The following is a 13,342-nucleotide window of genomic DNA, read 5'->3' as shown; positions in this document are numbered from 1 at the left end:
TAGGTAAAACATATTGAGTTGTAGCAATATAGCATAGTTTTGTTCTGCTTTGCTCTTGGTTCTTCCTTATCTTGGTATAAAAAAACTGATTATCATTGATACCACCATCGATTATTAAGGTGCAAAGTTGGCTAGATGAATGAGTAGCTATTAGATGTCATTTTTTTTTGTAGTCTGTAGAATTACATGCTTTATTAACTGCTTTTGTGGAAGGTCACAACTCACATATTTATGTTCTCGCTGCTCTATTGCTGTTAGCTATAATGAATTGATTGCTTAGTCATCATGGTTCCATTGAAAATGTTTAATGTACAATAGTAGGGCAATGCTTGTGAAATTAATTACATTGGTTTGTCAATTGCTTTCCAATCAAGTGTCTGATTGAAACACCCTCTCTGTGCTTGAAATTTTGATGATGTTCACATATTTATTTATATTTTCATTAGGTTTTTGGTCTGTATACTTGTATAGAGAACTCAGGTATATGTATTATCAGATTGCTAGTATATGCTCCATGTAGATACCATTGAGAAAGTGAGAAACATTCCAATGCTGCGTTTGTAGCTGATTGTATGCCTGGTTTTCTATCACAAGAAAGAGAATCTACGTGAGTGTGGCTACTACGTCATGCGTTATATGTACGAAATACTTGAACATCATCATAGCAGTGAGGATCTTATTAAGGTATGAGTTGTCAAATATTTTATTTTTGTTTGATAAATACAATTTGATGTTAGCTACAATCTTGAATTAATACTTTCCTCTTTTATATTTGTTGTGTTGATAGGATTCTTCAAGAACTACACCGTATACCGAGGAGGAGATAAATGAGATTCGAGATATTTGGGGAGAGTATTTTATATATAATGTTGAACTTTAGATTTACACTTAGCACATGTTGGACTCTTGTTTTGGATTATAGGCTTGACATGAATGATTTTGGTTTATTGGTGTTGGGATGATGAGTATAATGTCAATGATATTGAGATGTAAATTATTGGACAGGTTGTTAATATAATGCCGTCATTCCCAATTTTATGGGTAGGCCAAAATAAAAAAGAGACTTTGTCGAAATTTACATTTGCATTCATTAATATTGCATTTTAATTTCAATTATTGGCGTTAGCATATTACTTTATACCACTACCAAGGAAAACAGGTACTACAAACATATACAAACAATTATTATAATTAAAAAAAAAAATTCACATCATTTGCGTCACTCATTAAACAAACAAATGACGCAAATAAAGCAATTTTGTATTGTCTAGTAAGTCATTTGCGTCACTCCTATATAAACAAGTGACGCAAATAACAAACAAGAAGTTGCTCAGAACAGCTATTTGCGTCACTTGTTTATAAAGGAGCGACGCAAATAACTCTTATTTGTGTCACTTGTTTATAAAGGAGTGACGCAAATGACTCTTATTTGCGTCGCGCTTAAGAGCGACGCAAATGATTTAAAAGTTATTTACGTCGCGAGCAGTTGCGTCGCTCATAGAAGCGACGCAAATACACTATAAATGAGTGACGCAAATGAGCCTTTTTCTACTAGTGTAAGTTAGGTACTAGTTTACGTAAGTTGATGCATTGTTACTTATTTTTCGTTGTAAAATGCATGGGCCATTTATATATAGTGAATGGATGAATGGAATATATATTCTCTCACAGATTTTATAAAATGGCAACTAGTGGAGCCTGATTAGGATAGAAAATACGGACTGCGTTCTGTCATGTATTTTTGTAAATCTAAATACGGTCCACGAACCGTTACGTATTTTTGTACCTTAATATTTAGATTTGTCCTAATTGTAGATACTAGTAGTTGCATAAATTTTTGTTATGTCTTGAAGACGGAGTTTCTTGCAAGACAAAGCCATGAAATTGCAAGAGAAGACCCTTGAAGACTCAAGGGGTCATGCTAGTTCCCAAGTACATCTTTTATTTATGTTTTCGATATATATTTATGCTTATATATATGAATGATATGTTAGATGCATGTTTAGGATTTTGAAATGTTGCGATGATTAATTAAATTCACTTAAATCAACCAAGATAGAAACCCTATGTCCCTAAAATATTGAGTAAAACTTGTCATTCCAAAACAACACTTACCGAACTAATGAGAATAGTGATGGGCTACGCCATAGCGAGGCATCACTACTTTCCTAGGAACATAAGGCATACCGGGTATGCATGTTGGTTTTGGTTAAACTCATCGATATGAGTAAGGAGTCCTTACATATTGTGGCAAAAGAGATAAATTGTCACTAGAGCATTAGATGTGACGATTTATCAAACCAAGAGTGGCTTGGAGCCATTAGCAAAGAGTTGCTTACCTTATAATAAAAAGTGTTAGAACAAGCCAAAGCATGCTTAAGTACTTATTGAGTCCTTGGATCTTGAAATTGCCTTACTCTCACATAATAGGGACAATTTAATGTGTGAATAAAACGTTTAAATAAGTTTGAAACTTGCATAAATACTTTAAAATTTAATCTTATTTGGTTTTATGAATGGTTTTTCATTTCAAATTCTTTCAATCGTAGAACCATGTTTTCAACTAATACCCACAACAACTACATGTGCCCGGAACTCCCGGAGAAATTGACATTTTGTCTAAATTTGACCAATTTCAAGGAATGGGAAGAAGAACTCTGGAAAACTCTTCGGAATTGTTCCATGGAGTATATTCTTGACACTCCCATTCCAAGCTTCTTTGCCAAGGGAATCATGAGTGATGAAACTCATGAGACTTGGTCCTTGGATTGTGGCAAGGTCACACTTTTGATGAGGAATTCTCTTCCGGAGGATTGGAAGAGAAGATTCACCTTATACCTTCTAGACATGCTTCTTAATAGTCTTAAGGAGCTTGTCACTGTGTCTTCCGAGACAAGGGACTTGAATGTTCATAACTTGACCAAGTCGTTTATAAACATGAAGATCAAGATCTCAGAGGAAGGTTGCCTTGCTAAGGAAAGGCTCGAAGTGTGGACCAAGGTCTACAATGCTAGACTTACACCCGGAATGCCTCTTCAACCTCATGTGCTTCGAAAGACAAGGCTTTTTAAGCACTTGGAGCTCATTAGGAAGCCATTGGAGGATGAGCAAGCGGCTCATATGCTTATAAGCTCACTCCACTCGGGCTATGTTGCATTGAAAATGTATTTGATGGTCAATCGAGATATACTTTTATTGATGGAGGTTGTTCAAGAGCTTCGTAGATCCGATTCTTGCAAGGGTACTAGGTTCTCTCTAAGGCCTAAGAAGAGGGAGTTCAAAGACAAGGCAAAGATGCGGTGCTTCTATTGTAGTAGGCAAGGCCATTACAAAAGGGAATGCAGCGAGTACCTAGAAGATGAGGCGAAGGGAAAAGTAGCTCTCACCTCAGATTTCTTCTTTATAAACCATCACTTGAATACAAGCAACTCATAAAGGTATTAGATACCATAAATGACTCACCTTATGCTCCTATTTCAAGAACTAAGTGAGAAGAGCTTCACAAGTGGATGTGCATTTACAAGCGGATGAAGAAGACAATCAGTCCATCAAGCTTGTAATCACATAGTTTTTCTTAAAATAGAACTTATCTAAGTTTTATTGTTGAACATATTTTGATCTTTTGGCATTGGACGTCAGCTTGTTTGATCACAAGACTATAACAAGTGATTGTTTTAAAAAGTCTTGCTTATATGTTTTATGGCATGACACGTTTATCCAAAATGTGCTTTTGTTAGACAAACAAGTTTATAATGTTAATAATACCACAAAGAAAGCTAAGACCGTTGAGTCAAATCAGACATACTTGTGGCATTGTTATGTTGGCCACATTAACATCAAACGCATCAAGAGACTTCTACGAGAGGGTATTCTTGATTCATTCGATTTAGAATCGTTTGGAAATTGCGAAGGATGTTTATTAGGCAAGATGATAAAGCAGCCATTCTCCAAGTTGGGAGAAAGGGCAGGTGACCTATTGGGTCTAATACACACCGATGTATGTGATCCAATGAGCACAACTGCAAGGAACGGTTATCGATATTTTATCACTATCACAGAAGACTATAGTAGATATGGATATGTCTACCTTATGTCGAACAAATCTGAATCGTTTGAAAAATTCAAAGAATTTCAGAGTGAAGTTGAAAATCCGCTTGGCAAGAAAATCAAAGCCCTTCAATCGGATCGAGGTGGTGAATACTTGAGCCATGAATTCGTGACCATATGAAAGAACATGGTATACTTTCAAAACTGACACCTCCAGGAACTCCACAATGGAACGGAGTATCCGAAAGGAGAAATCAAACCTTGTTAGACATGGTACGATCAACAATGCGTCTTAGTGATCTTCCTATTTTTTTCTAGTGACACGCACTTCGAACCGTAGCACTAACATTGGACCGCGCTCCGTCAAAAGCTGTAGAAAAGACTCTATATTAATTATGGACGAATAAACCTCCCAGGTTGTCTTTTCTCAAGATTTAGGGTTGCGAAGCATATGTCAAAAGGTTAATTTCTGACAAACTTCACCCTAAATCTGACAAGTGTTTCTTTGTGGGATATCCAAAAGAAATCAAGGGGTATTACTTCTACAACAAATATGAGAACAAAGTGTTTTTTGCTCGTGATGGTGTCTTTTTGGAGAAGGAATTCCTTTCCAAAATGACAAGTGGGAGGAAAATCGAACTCGATGAAGTTCGAGAGGATGAGTAACAAAATCAAATTGACAGTCAAAATGCTTAAACAACATCTATTTACGTTGTTCAAACTGTGCAAAGTCAAACCGACAATGCAAATGCTCAGTCCATTACCCTGCGTAGGTCATAGAGGCCAAAGTCTCAACCTAATAGATATCTCGGTGTCGTATTAACCGAGAATAAGGACATCCTAGTCGTGGATGGAGACGAACCGGCAACCTATAAGAAAGCCATGGCAAGCCCCGACTCTGCTAAATGGCAAGAAGCCATGAAATCTGAGATGGACTCCATGTTTGAAAATCAAGTATGGGATTTAGTTGATTTACCCAAAGGTTACACACCCATTGGATGTAAATGGAATTTCAAATTGAAAACTGACAAAGATGGAAATGTATTCATTTACAAAGGTAGACTGGTAGCAAAAGGTTAAAGGCAAATTTACGGCGTTGATTATGATGAAACCTTTTCTTCAATTGCAATGCTTAAGTCCATCCAGATTATCCTAAAGATTGCTGCATATTACGATTACAAAATATGGCAGATGGACGTCAAAATCGCCTTCCTAAATGGAATTTTGGAAGAAACTGTGTACATGACACAGCTTGAAGGTTTTGTCGACCAAAACAATGTTGGGAAGGTATGCAAGCACTAGTAGAAAAACACAATTTGACACCGAGTAATTAGCACTGATTCTTAAAAACCGGTGGCAAAAAAAATTAGGTGGGATTAGTATAAAAGAATTGCCACCGGTTCAAACCAAACCGTTGCCAAATTGGTGAAATGGCACCGGTTTGAACCGGTGGCAATTAAAAAAAAAACGGCCCTAACCTTTTCCTTCTCTTTCCTCGATCTATCATCTGCTTCTCTGCCATCTCTCATTCTCAACAACCATCATCGCCGCTGCCATCTCTCATTCTCTCATCAAACTCGCAGTCACATGCAATCAAAGCCACCGCCGGTCAGATCCCTCATCCACCACCGCTTTCCCTTTCCTTTTCTCTCTCCTTCGATCTCCTTCGCCATAACTGCGCCGCAAGCAACGCCATCGATGGCTAGGGTTACTCCTATGCGTACTGAGATCATCACTAGGGCTACTCGTACCCAAAATGTTCTCGGTAATTTCCCCCTTTTATTCTGTTTTTGATTTGATTCCAATTTTTTTGGGTTTTTTTTTTTATTTTGATTTTGGGTTTGTGATTGTTTGGATTGGATTAGGTGAAAAGGGAAGAAGGATTAGGGAGCTGACCTCGATTGTGCAGAAGAGGTTTAAGTTTCCAGAAAACACTGTTGATTTGTATGCCGAGAAGGTTAACAACAGGGGTCTTTGCGCTATTGCTCAGTGCGAGTATCTTCGTTACATGCTTCTTGGAGGTCTTGCTATTAGAAGGTATATACATGTTTATACCTCTTTTTTTCATTGTTTTTAAATTTTGATTCGTTAAATTTATCGTCTAAATTCTAAAGTTATGTACTTTAGTGTTTGTTATGCAGTAAAGCTTGATTAATAATATATTGGTTGATTGTTGATTTGCGAAATGAATGATTATAAAACTTGATATGTACTGATATCCTTCAATATGTACTCATGAAATGGAATTCGATTTTTCTTAAATTTCCATTTCCATAACTTCAAAATGTTGTATTGAAGTAATGTATTCAAGTTATTTATTACTGGGTTGATTAACATATATGCTAGTAATGTAATTTCAATATTTCTGCTTAATATGCCTGGGTTGTCTGCATTTGTTTACAATGTGCAATTTTTAGATGTTCATCAGGCATTAAATTTTTACATGAACTGTTTTTCTTGGATGGTTAAATACTTTGGGTGATATGTGCATTGGTTATGCTGTGTGTGTTCTTGTAGCTTGTTTGTCTATATTTAATTTTCATTGGTTATGCAATTTATCTCCTTTTTCATTCAGTTTTTGTGAAATATCACAATTAATCCTACTTTCTTTTTCAATTTCTTTAATTTGATGTTTAAATTTCAATTTTTGCCAACTTATTGATTATTTTTGTGCTACTTTGTAGAGGATTGCGATTTAAGGGTGAGGTACTCCTTAATACGAATCAGGCTCAATTGAAATGAGGTACTCTTTATAAATTTTACTTTGATTCTACTTAAGATTCAATTTCTAGGGTTTATGTGATTGATTCTTTGTTATTATGCATTATTGAATTGTATGCTATGCAAGCAAGTGGTTAAATGATAAATGTTTGAGTGCTTTGTTGTGCGGATTTGGTGGCCTGTTTTGTTTGTAATGGTTTTGTGAGTATAATAGTATCTAATGTGATTATGTTAATTATTTTGGATGTAAATTCATATGATTATGGGGGCTGTAACGCACTTGTATGTGATTTAGAGCTGCTGTGATGTGCCTATGTGGTGTGATTGTGCGTTGGTGTAGAGAATATTCAGCTTGTCGTTCGAGTTTTGGATACCGTTCTAGTTTCTTACTTTCTTGGTTTTGACCGCCTAGTGAATATGTTGGGATTTTTATTCATATTTTAGTACTCAATTGGATGTGTATAAGGAAGAAAGGGGCTTATATGAAGTGGGGAACAGGCAGCTATGAAGCTAAAGTTTCTTCGTGCAATATAAAAGAGATTTATGCACTATCAGGAATCTAGCATTACTATTTCTAGTGCTAGAAGGTACATTGTATCAATCTAGTATGGATCATTATTTTGTTTGCAGCAGGTACCTTTAGGTCACTGTGTACATAGGCTTAAGATGTTTCTCTCTCTCTCTCTCTCTCTCTCTCTCTCTCTCTGTAATGCTATATACTTTCAGAAAATGAGATAAATAAAAAATTAAAACCATGGTGAAGCTCAAGGTTATGATGGGCTTGTGATGTACTAGGACAGTAGATTTTCATCATAATAAATAGATTGTATACTTAATAAGGATTGGAAGATTGAATTAATTTTTGTAAAAAAAAAAAAAAAAAAAAAAAAAATAGTTAAGCTATATTTTCATGTATATTAAAAGCTGTTAAGTCTGTTGTTTGAAGGTTCAGCCCCTTGCTTATGTGGAATAATCTCTTGTGCTGTTGTGTTCTATTGTTGTGGTATTGGGAACCTATTTTGTTGTAATGATTTCAAGAAGTAATTCTGGTGTTCTTTGGTTGTGTTAGTAAAAAGATCAGCGAACTATCTTTCTGATATATTATCTTAATGACAGCTAAATATCTAACTTATTATTACTAAATTTGCAGTATTAATGACTCTGTTCGTGAAGAAATGAAGAAAGAGTACATGATACAGGAAGAGGCCAAGAGCACTGCTAGAGTTTGAGCTTATATCATGAGGTGTTTAATTTGAAATGAGGAGCCAGGGAAGAGCTAAAGTGTAGTGTATCTTGATATCGTGTGTTGGAATATCAATGGTATGGAAGGTACTTACATCATTTTCAAAGTCCCTTCCATAGTTATACATCAAAATTGAGCAAGAATGTGGGCAAGTGCAAACCTTGCTAGTAGGATTTTACTGTTATGAAGCACTATCGGTTTTTTTAGGAATTTTGACAATTATGCACTGTAATTCAAATACTTTGGTGTTGAATTGATCTTGGAGTTTTGAATAGATTGATAATTGGCCTAAAATTCTTTCTGTTTAATTTTCCTCATCTTATTTGCGAGCATCTTTCAAATTTTTTATATAATTACATATAATGGTGTTTGTAGCAATTGTGCAATGAATAAAGTTTATGATACCTAGGCTTGAACGCCCCAAACCTCCATGTTTCTGTTTTTATTGTCACAAAGACTTGTATACAACAGGTGCAATTGTATTTAACAAGTAGAGTAAACTTTGTCAAGGATGAAAAATACACCCATTGCATACAAGACATAGTATGTTTTTGGTTTGTGATATCATTTGTTTGTGTAAAACTTCTGTTGTCAGGTTCCGACATGGACTGTAGATCTTATCTTGTGGTGATGAATCTTATCTTGTGGTGATGAATTTATGTTTTGAATGTTTTTTCTTATGATGAATACAATCAAGATGCATAACAATGGATTTGGGTTGGTTATCTTTGATTTAACACTACAGTTATAAATAGCATTTTAGACTCTTCATGTTTTATTGTTTTGAATCCACTGCTGCTAGGTACACACTAGGGCACTACACAGATTCAAGTTCATAAAACTTCTTTGACCCTTGTGTTCACCAAACTGGTACTTCTTTGAGAGTGGAGATGTATGGGTCAATCCGTCAAATTATATTTTGTAACTGGCTAGTTGTTTTCTTGTATATTTCTAATGTTGATAATGATGTTATGAAGCTGCATGAAGAAACTTTAGCTTCATAGCTGCCTGTTAATTGTCAAGTATATAAGCATAATCTCTTTTATAGTGCATGAAGAAACTTTAGATTCATAGCTGCCTGTTAACTGTCAAGTATATAAGCATAAATTTCTACACCAATCTCTACATGTGGCCTGGCAAGGCTGCAGCTGCTGCTGCCCTGCCGAGGCTGCTGCTGCAGGTGGCCTAGCAAGGCTGCGGCTACTGCCCTGCCCTGCCCTGCCATGGTGAGGCTATTGTTAAAGAAGAAGTGAAGCATTATTTTTTGAACCATAGGCAAAGTATCGTCTGGTTTACGCTACTGCAGTACTGCTGCTCTATGATTTATGGATTGCATACCTAACAGTATTTTCCTTGTGTGTGTGATGATCAAGTGACACTTAAGCTAATACTATCTAAAGCTTTACATAATACTAATTATGCTTTGTTGCTGGCAGTTTCGCCTGAACACTTATCTTCTGGGACCTGTGAGATGCTGCTACCCCTACTACTGTATGCTTTTGTGCTGCTGCTTCTGTTCTATTATGCTGCTGCTTCTTTGCAGTTGTGCAGCTGCTTCGGTGCTGATGTGCAGCTGCATATGTTGCTCTTTATTGTAGGTGGATTTGGTGAAGTCTATGGGTAATTTAGACGAAAGTTTCCCATATACAGGATTTTGGTTTATTTGTGTGTAATTGTATTTTATATTAATTTACTTTTTGGACAAAAATTATAATATTACAGCATTTTTTTATGAAAATATGTAAGTTTATATATATGTTAGTATTTATATTTCAATTTAAGTCAATTTAATTCAAAATAATGCCAAATTTTTTATTTTTTTTTATTTTTTTGGGGCATTAAGGGTATCGAATCTGAACCGGAACTGGTGGCAATAACCCCTTAAAAATGAGGTAAGGTTTTTTGGGATAAATATTAGCATCGGTTAACCGGTGCCAATTTAAGAAATTGCCACCGGTTTTGAACTGGTGGCTTTTTTTTGGATGAAATGACATCCCTCAAATACTCAACGGTTCAAAATTGGTGCCTTATGGGGGTTTTGAACCGGTGCCAAAATACATTTTTCTACTAGGGAAGGTTAAAAGTCCATTTATGGGTTGAAGCAAGCAAGCAGAAGTTGGAATATGCGATTCAATGAAGCCATTAGTAAGTTTGGTTTTATCAAGAATCCAAATGAGTCTTGTGTTTACAAGAAGGGCTGTGGGAGTGACATTGCTTTCCTAGTCTTGTATGTCCATGACATATTGCTTATTGGAAACAGCATTCCGATGCTATAGTCTGTAAAGGCCTGGCTTGGAAAATGTTTTTCAATGAAAGACTTGGGAGAGGCACAATACATATTGGGCATCAAAATCTACAGGGATAAATCTAAGAGGATGATTGGATTGAGACAAAGTACTTACATTGATAAGGTACTGGCACGATTCAATATGCAGGAGGCCAAGAGAGGTCACCTACCCATGTCACATGGCCTAACCCTAAGCAAGAAGCAATGTCCAAAGACACCTGATGAGCGAGAAAGGATGAATCTGATTCCATATGCTTCGCTTATTGGATCAATCATGTATGCCATGATATGTACTAGGCTAGATGTATCGTATGCTTTGAGTGCTACGAGCCGATACCAATCAGACCCAAAAAAGGCGCATTGGACTGCGGCCAAGAATATCCTAAAGTACCTAAAAAGGAACAAGGATAAATTCCTGGTCTATGGCGGCAGAGATGATTTGGTTGTTGAAGATTATACCGATGCAAGCTTCCAAACAGATAGAGACGACTTCAAGTTGCAGTCAGGATACATATTCTGTCTAAATGGAGGAGCGTTTAGTTGAAAGAGTGCTAAGCAAAGCACAACAACATATTCTACCATTGAAGCCGAGTACTTGGCCACATCTGAAGCAGCTAAGGAGGTAGTTTGGATTCGTAAAATCCTCGGTGAACTTGATGTTGTACCCTCCATTAAGGGTCCAACAAATCTCTATTGTCACAACAATGGAGCTATTGCTCAGGCCAGAGAGCCAAGGGAACATCAGAAAGTCAAACATGTCAAGAGCCGATTTCACATGATAAGGGAATGGAAGTCAGAGGGTGAAATCAAAATTTGTAAAGTTGGAACGAACGACAATGTAGCCAATCCACTTACTAAATCTTTGCCTCAAGTGAAACACAACATGCATGTTGAGGCAATGGGAATCAGGCATGGTAGTGATTGGATTTGATTTCCCTATTATGTGTTTTAATTAATTTTGGGATATTTTTAATGTAAAACACTATGATGAACCATTCAGATTTTGGAGTAATTTAAATTTTATGCAATTTTATCACTCCTTTTCTATTTAACTGTGGTTTAGAATTAAATATTGAGTCCATTCGATTTTGAGAATTTAAAAAATAGGGTATCAAGACAATGTCTTGGATAAAGAAACACCTATTAAGTGAACATTGAATATTATAAACGAAAATTACCCCTAATCAAGGTCATTTAAATGATTGACGATTCATGACTACTTGAGATTAGTGTGTAGTATGGTTTATAGCACAGTTTCTTGTGCTACAAGGACATGATTAATCATTTTCACAGGTATTAGTTTGGAACTATACCGGATCGACCTATGAGAGTACTTTAAGAGATTTAAAAATCGTCATAAATATACTTCTCATTATGGTTAAAGGAACCTCTTTCCTCGACCATGAGTATTGTGAGTTCTCTTATTTGAGTACTAGTCCGTTTTGATGTTCGTTAAACGTCTACCATACATGGGGATTATAATGGAAACAATCGAGCGGCTAGGTCCTCTTAGTAAGAGAAGTTGACAGTAGAAGACTGGGAATGTCCCCCTACTAACAATATGGAACATGTCTTTATTGTTTATAAGGCCTCTCGAAGAGCGAGACTGTGAAAATGCATGGCCGTGATCAGATGGATTTTAGAAATCATCTGTTTATTGACAGTCGAACTCGGATTTCGAGAAACACTTCTAGATGTAATAAGGATAACGAATAACCTTACCTTATAGTTCATGAAGAGACATTAAGTGACATATGAAATAGGCTATACATTGAAAGCGCACTTGTCCGGAAGGACAAGTGGGAGACTGATAGGAATGGCGTCCTTTGAACAAGTGTATTATTCAAATAGAGGGTTCGGAATTATTAGAAAGCTAATTATTTAGTGAGGTCAAGTGACTAGAATGCCTAGCTGGAGGCCGCTTCTGATCAGTAATATTAATATATAATTAATATTATAGCTTAATCTTGATTGAACCCTTTGGGTCATACCCAAGCAAACAAACGATCCGTAACGATGAATTAATTCGAAAGGAATTAATGAGTCACTCGAGTATTAGAAGCATATACGTCGGATATCGAGCTAGGAGGGTCGAGACCGAGCGTCGCAAGTTGAGTCAAATTAATAAGACGACGAGACGGTAACGAATAAAGTAATCAACAAGTACCAAAATACCCATAGGATCGGAATGCCCCGAGCAAACCGAGTGTTAGGGGCACAGGTGCTAGTGTGGCAGCAAGCATGCGCGCCGCACCAAGCCGAGCATGCTAGCTGACGGAGGGTAGATTTTAAGTCGTTGGATTCTAAAACTCCCCCAATCAAACAAAATTTATAACCAAACCTAACCCTAGTATAGGGGTAAGTCCGAGTCCAACCAAAAGGAATGGAGGTATATGCTATGGTCTTAAGTCAAGCTATTCCGAATTCTAGGCACACGGTTTGGTCTAATACAAAAGCAATCAACAAACCAAATACTAAGAATAGAAATCAATATCAAGATACTAGGGAATTAGGATCCACATGCATTCACGATAAACATGCTAATTTGATGGGAAGTTGATCAATCGAATAATGTGAGGGAAAAAATAGTATTTGCAATCAAAATCACTTGAAAAGCTATTTCCTAGGGTCAAACTAGTTGTCTCTACGAATGATTATCAAAGGAAAATCTCGAGACAAGTTCAATCGAAAAGAGTAGCTTCCAAATCAATGTGTCGTATCAATGAAAACTACAATGCAATCTAGCTTGATAATCAAGGTTAGCTACTCCTCAACAAATCAAACACATGCACAATTTCAATCAACCAATTTAATCACAATTTCAAATAAATCAAAATCCCCAAATTAGTAATATTCTATCATTCATACATGCTTCACCACATCCCTAGCAAAGGATCTACTCACTACACATTGTAGAATTGAAAAGCAAAACTAAACAAATCATCAATTTCATCATCAACATTGTAATCAAAATATCAACAATAAAATCAAACAATCTACTAGAAATTCAACAATATATCAAAGACCAAACACTAAAATTGCAT

The 13,342-nt window shown here is 36.2% G+C and overlaps 1 protein-coding gene across 2 annotated transcripts; it reads left to right on the top strand.

The window, feature by feature from the left end:
• Positions 1 to 5,417: 5,417 nt before the first annotated feature.
• LOC145582103 (small ribosomal subunit protein uS3y-like) lies at positions 5,418 to 9,787 on the top strand. 2 transcript variants are annotated; one of them, XM_081639130.1, is made up of 5 exons: positions 5,418 to 5,812; positions 5,913 to 6,084; positions 6,732 to 6,790; positions 7,919 to 8,088; positions 9,448 to 9,787. In XM_081639130.1, the coding sequence occupies exons 1-3, from the start codon at positions 5,635 to 5,637 to the stop codon at positions 6,787 to 6,789; spliced, it is 408 nt and encodes a 135-aa protein (XP_081495256.1). In that variant the 5' UTR covers positions 5,418 to 5,634; the 3' UTR covers position 6,790; positions 7,919 to 8,088; positions 9,448 to 9,787. The 2 variants fall into 2 exon arrangements, with proteins under 2 accessions (XP_081495256.1, XP_081495255.1); XM_081639129.1 differs by having other exon boundaries at positions 7,919 to 8,097.
• Positions 9,788 to 13,342: the final 3,555 nt, after the last annotated feature.

The sequence above is a fragment of the Chenopodium album genome, chromosome 15 (assembly GCF_948465745.1).
Source record: "Chenopodium album chromosome 15, dcCheAlbu1.1, whole genome shotgun sequence".
In the NCBI taxonomy this organism is placed as follows: Eukaryota; Viridiplantae; Streptophyta; class Magnoliopsida; order Caryophyllales; family Amaranthaceae; genus Chenopodium; species Chenopodium album.
Note: the sequence above shows the minus strand (reverse complement) of the source record. Positions and strands in the feature narration are given on the sequence as shown.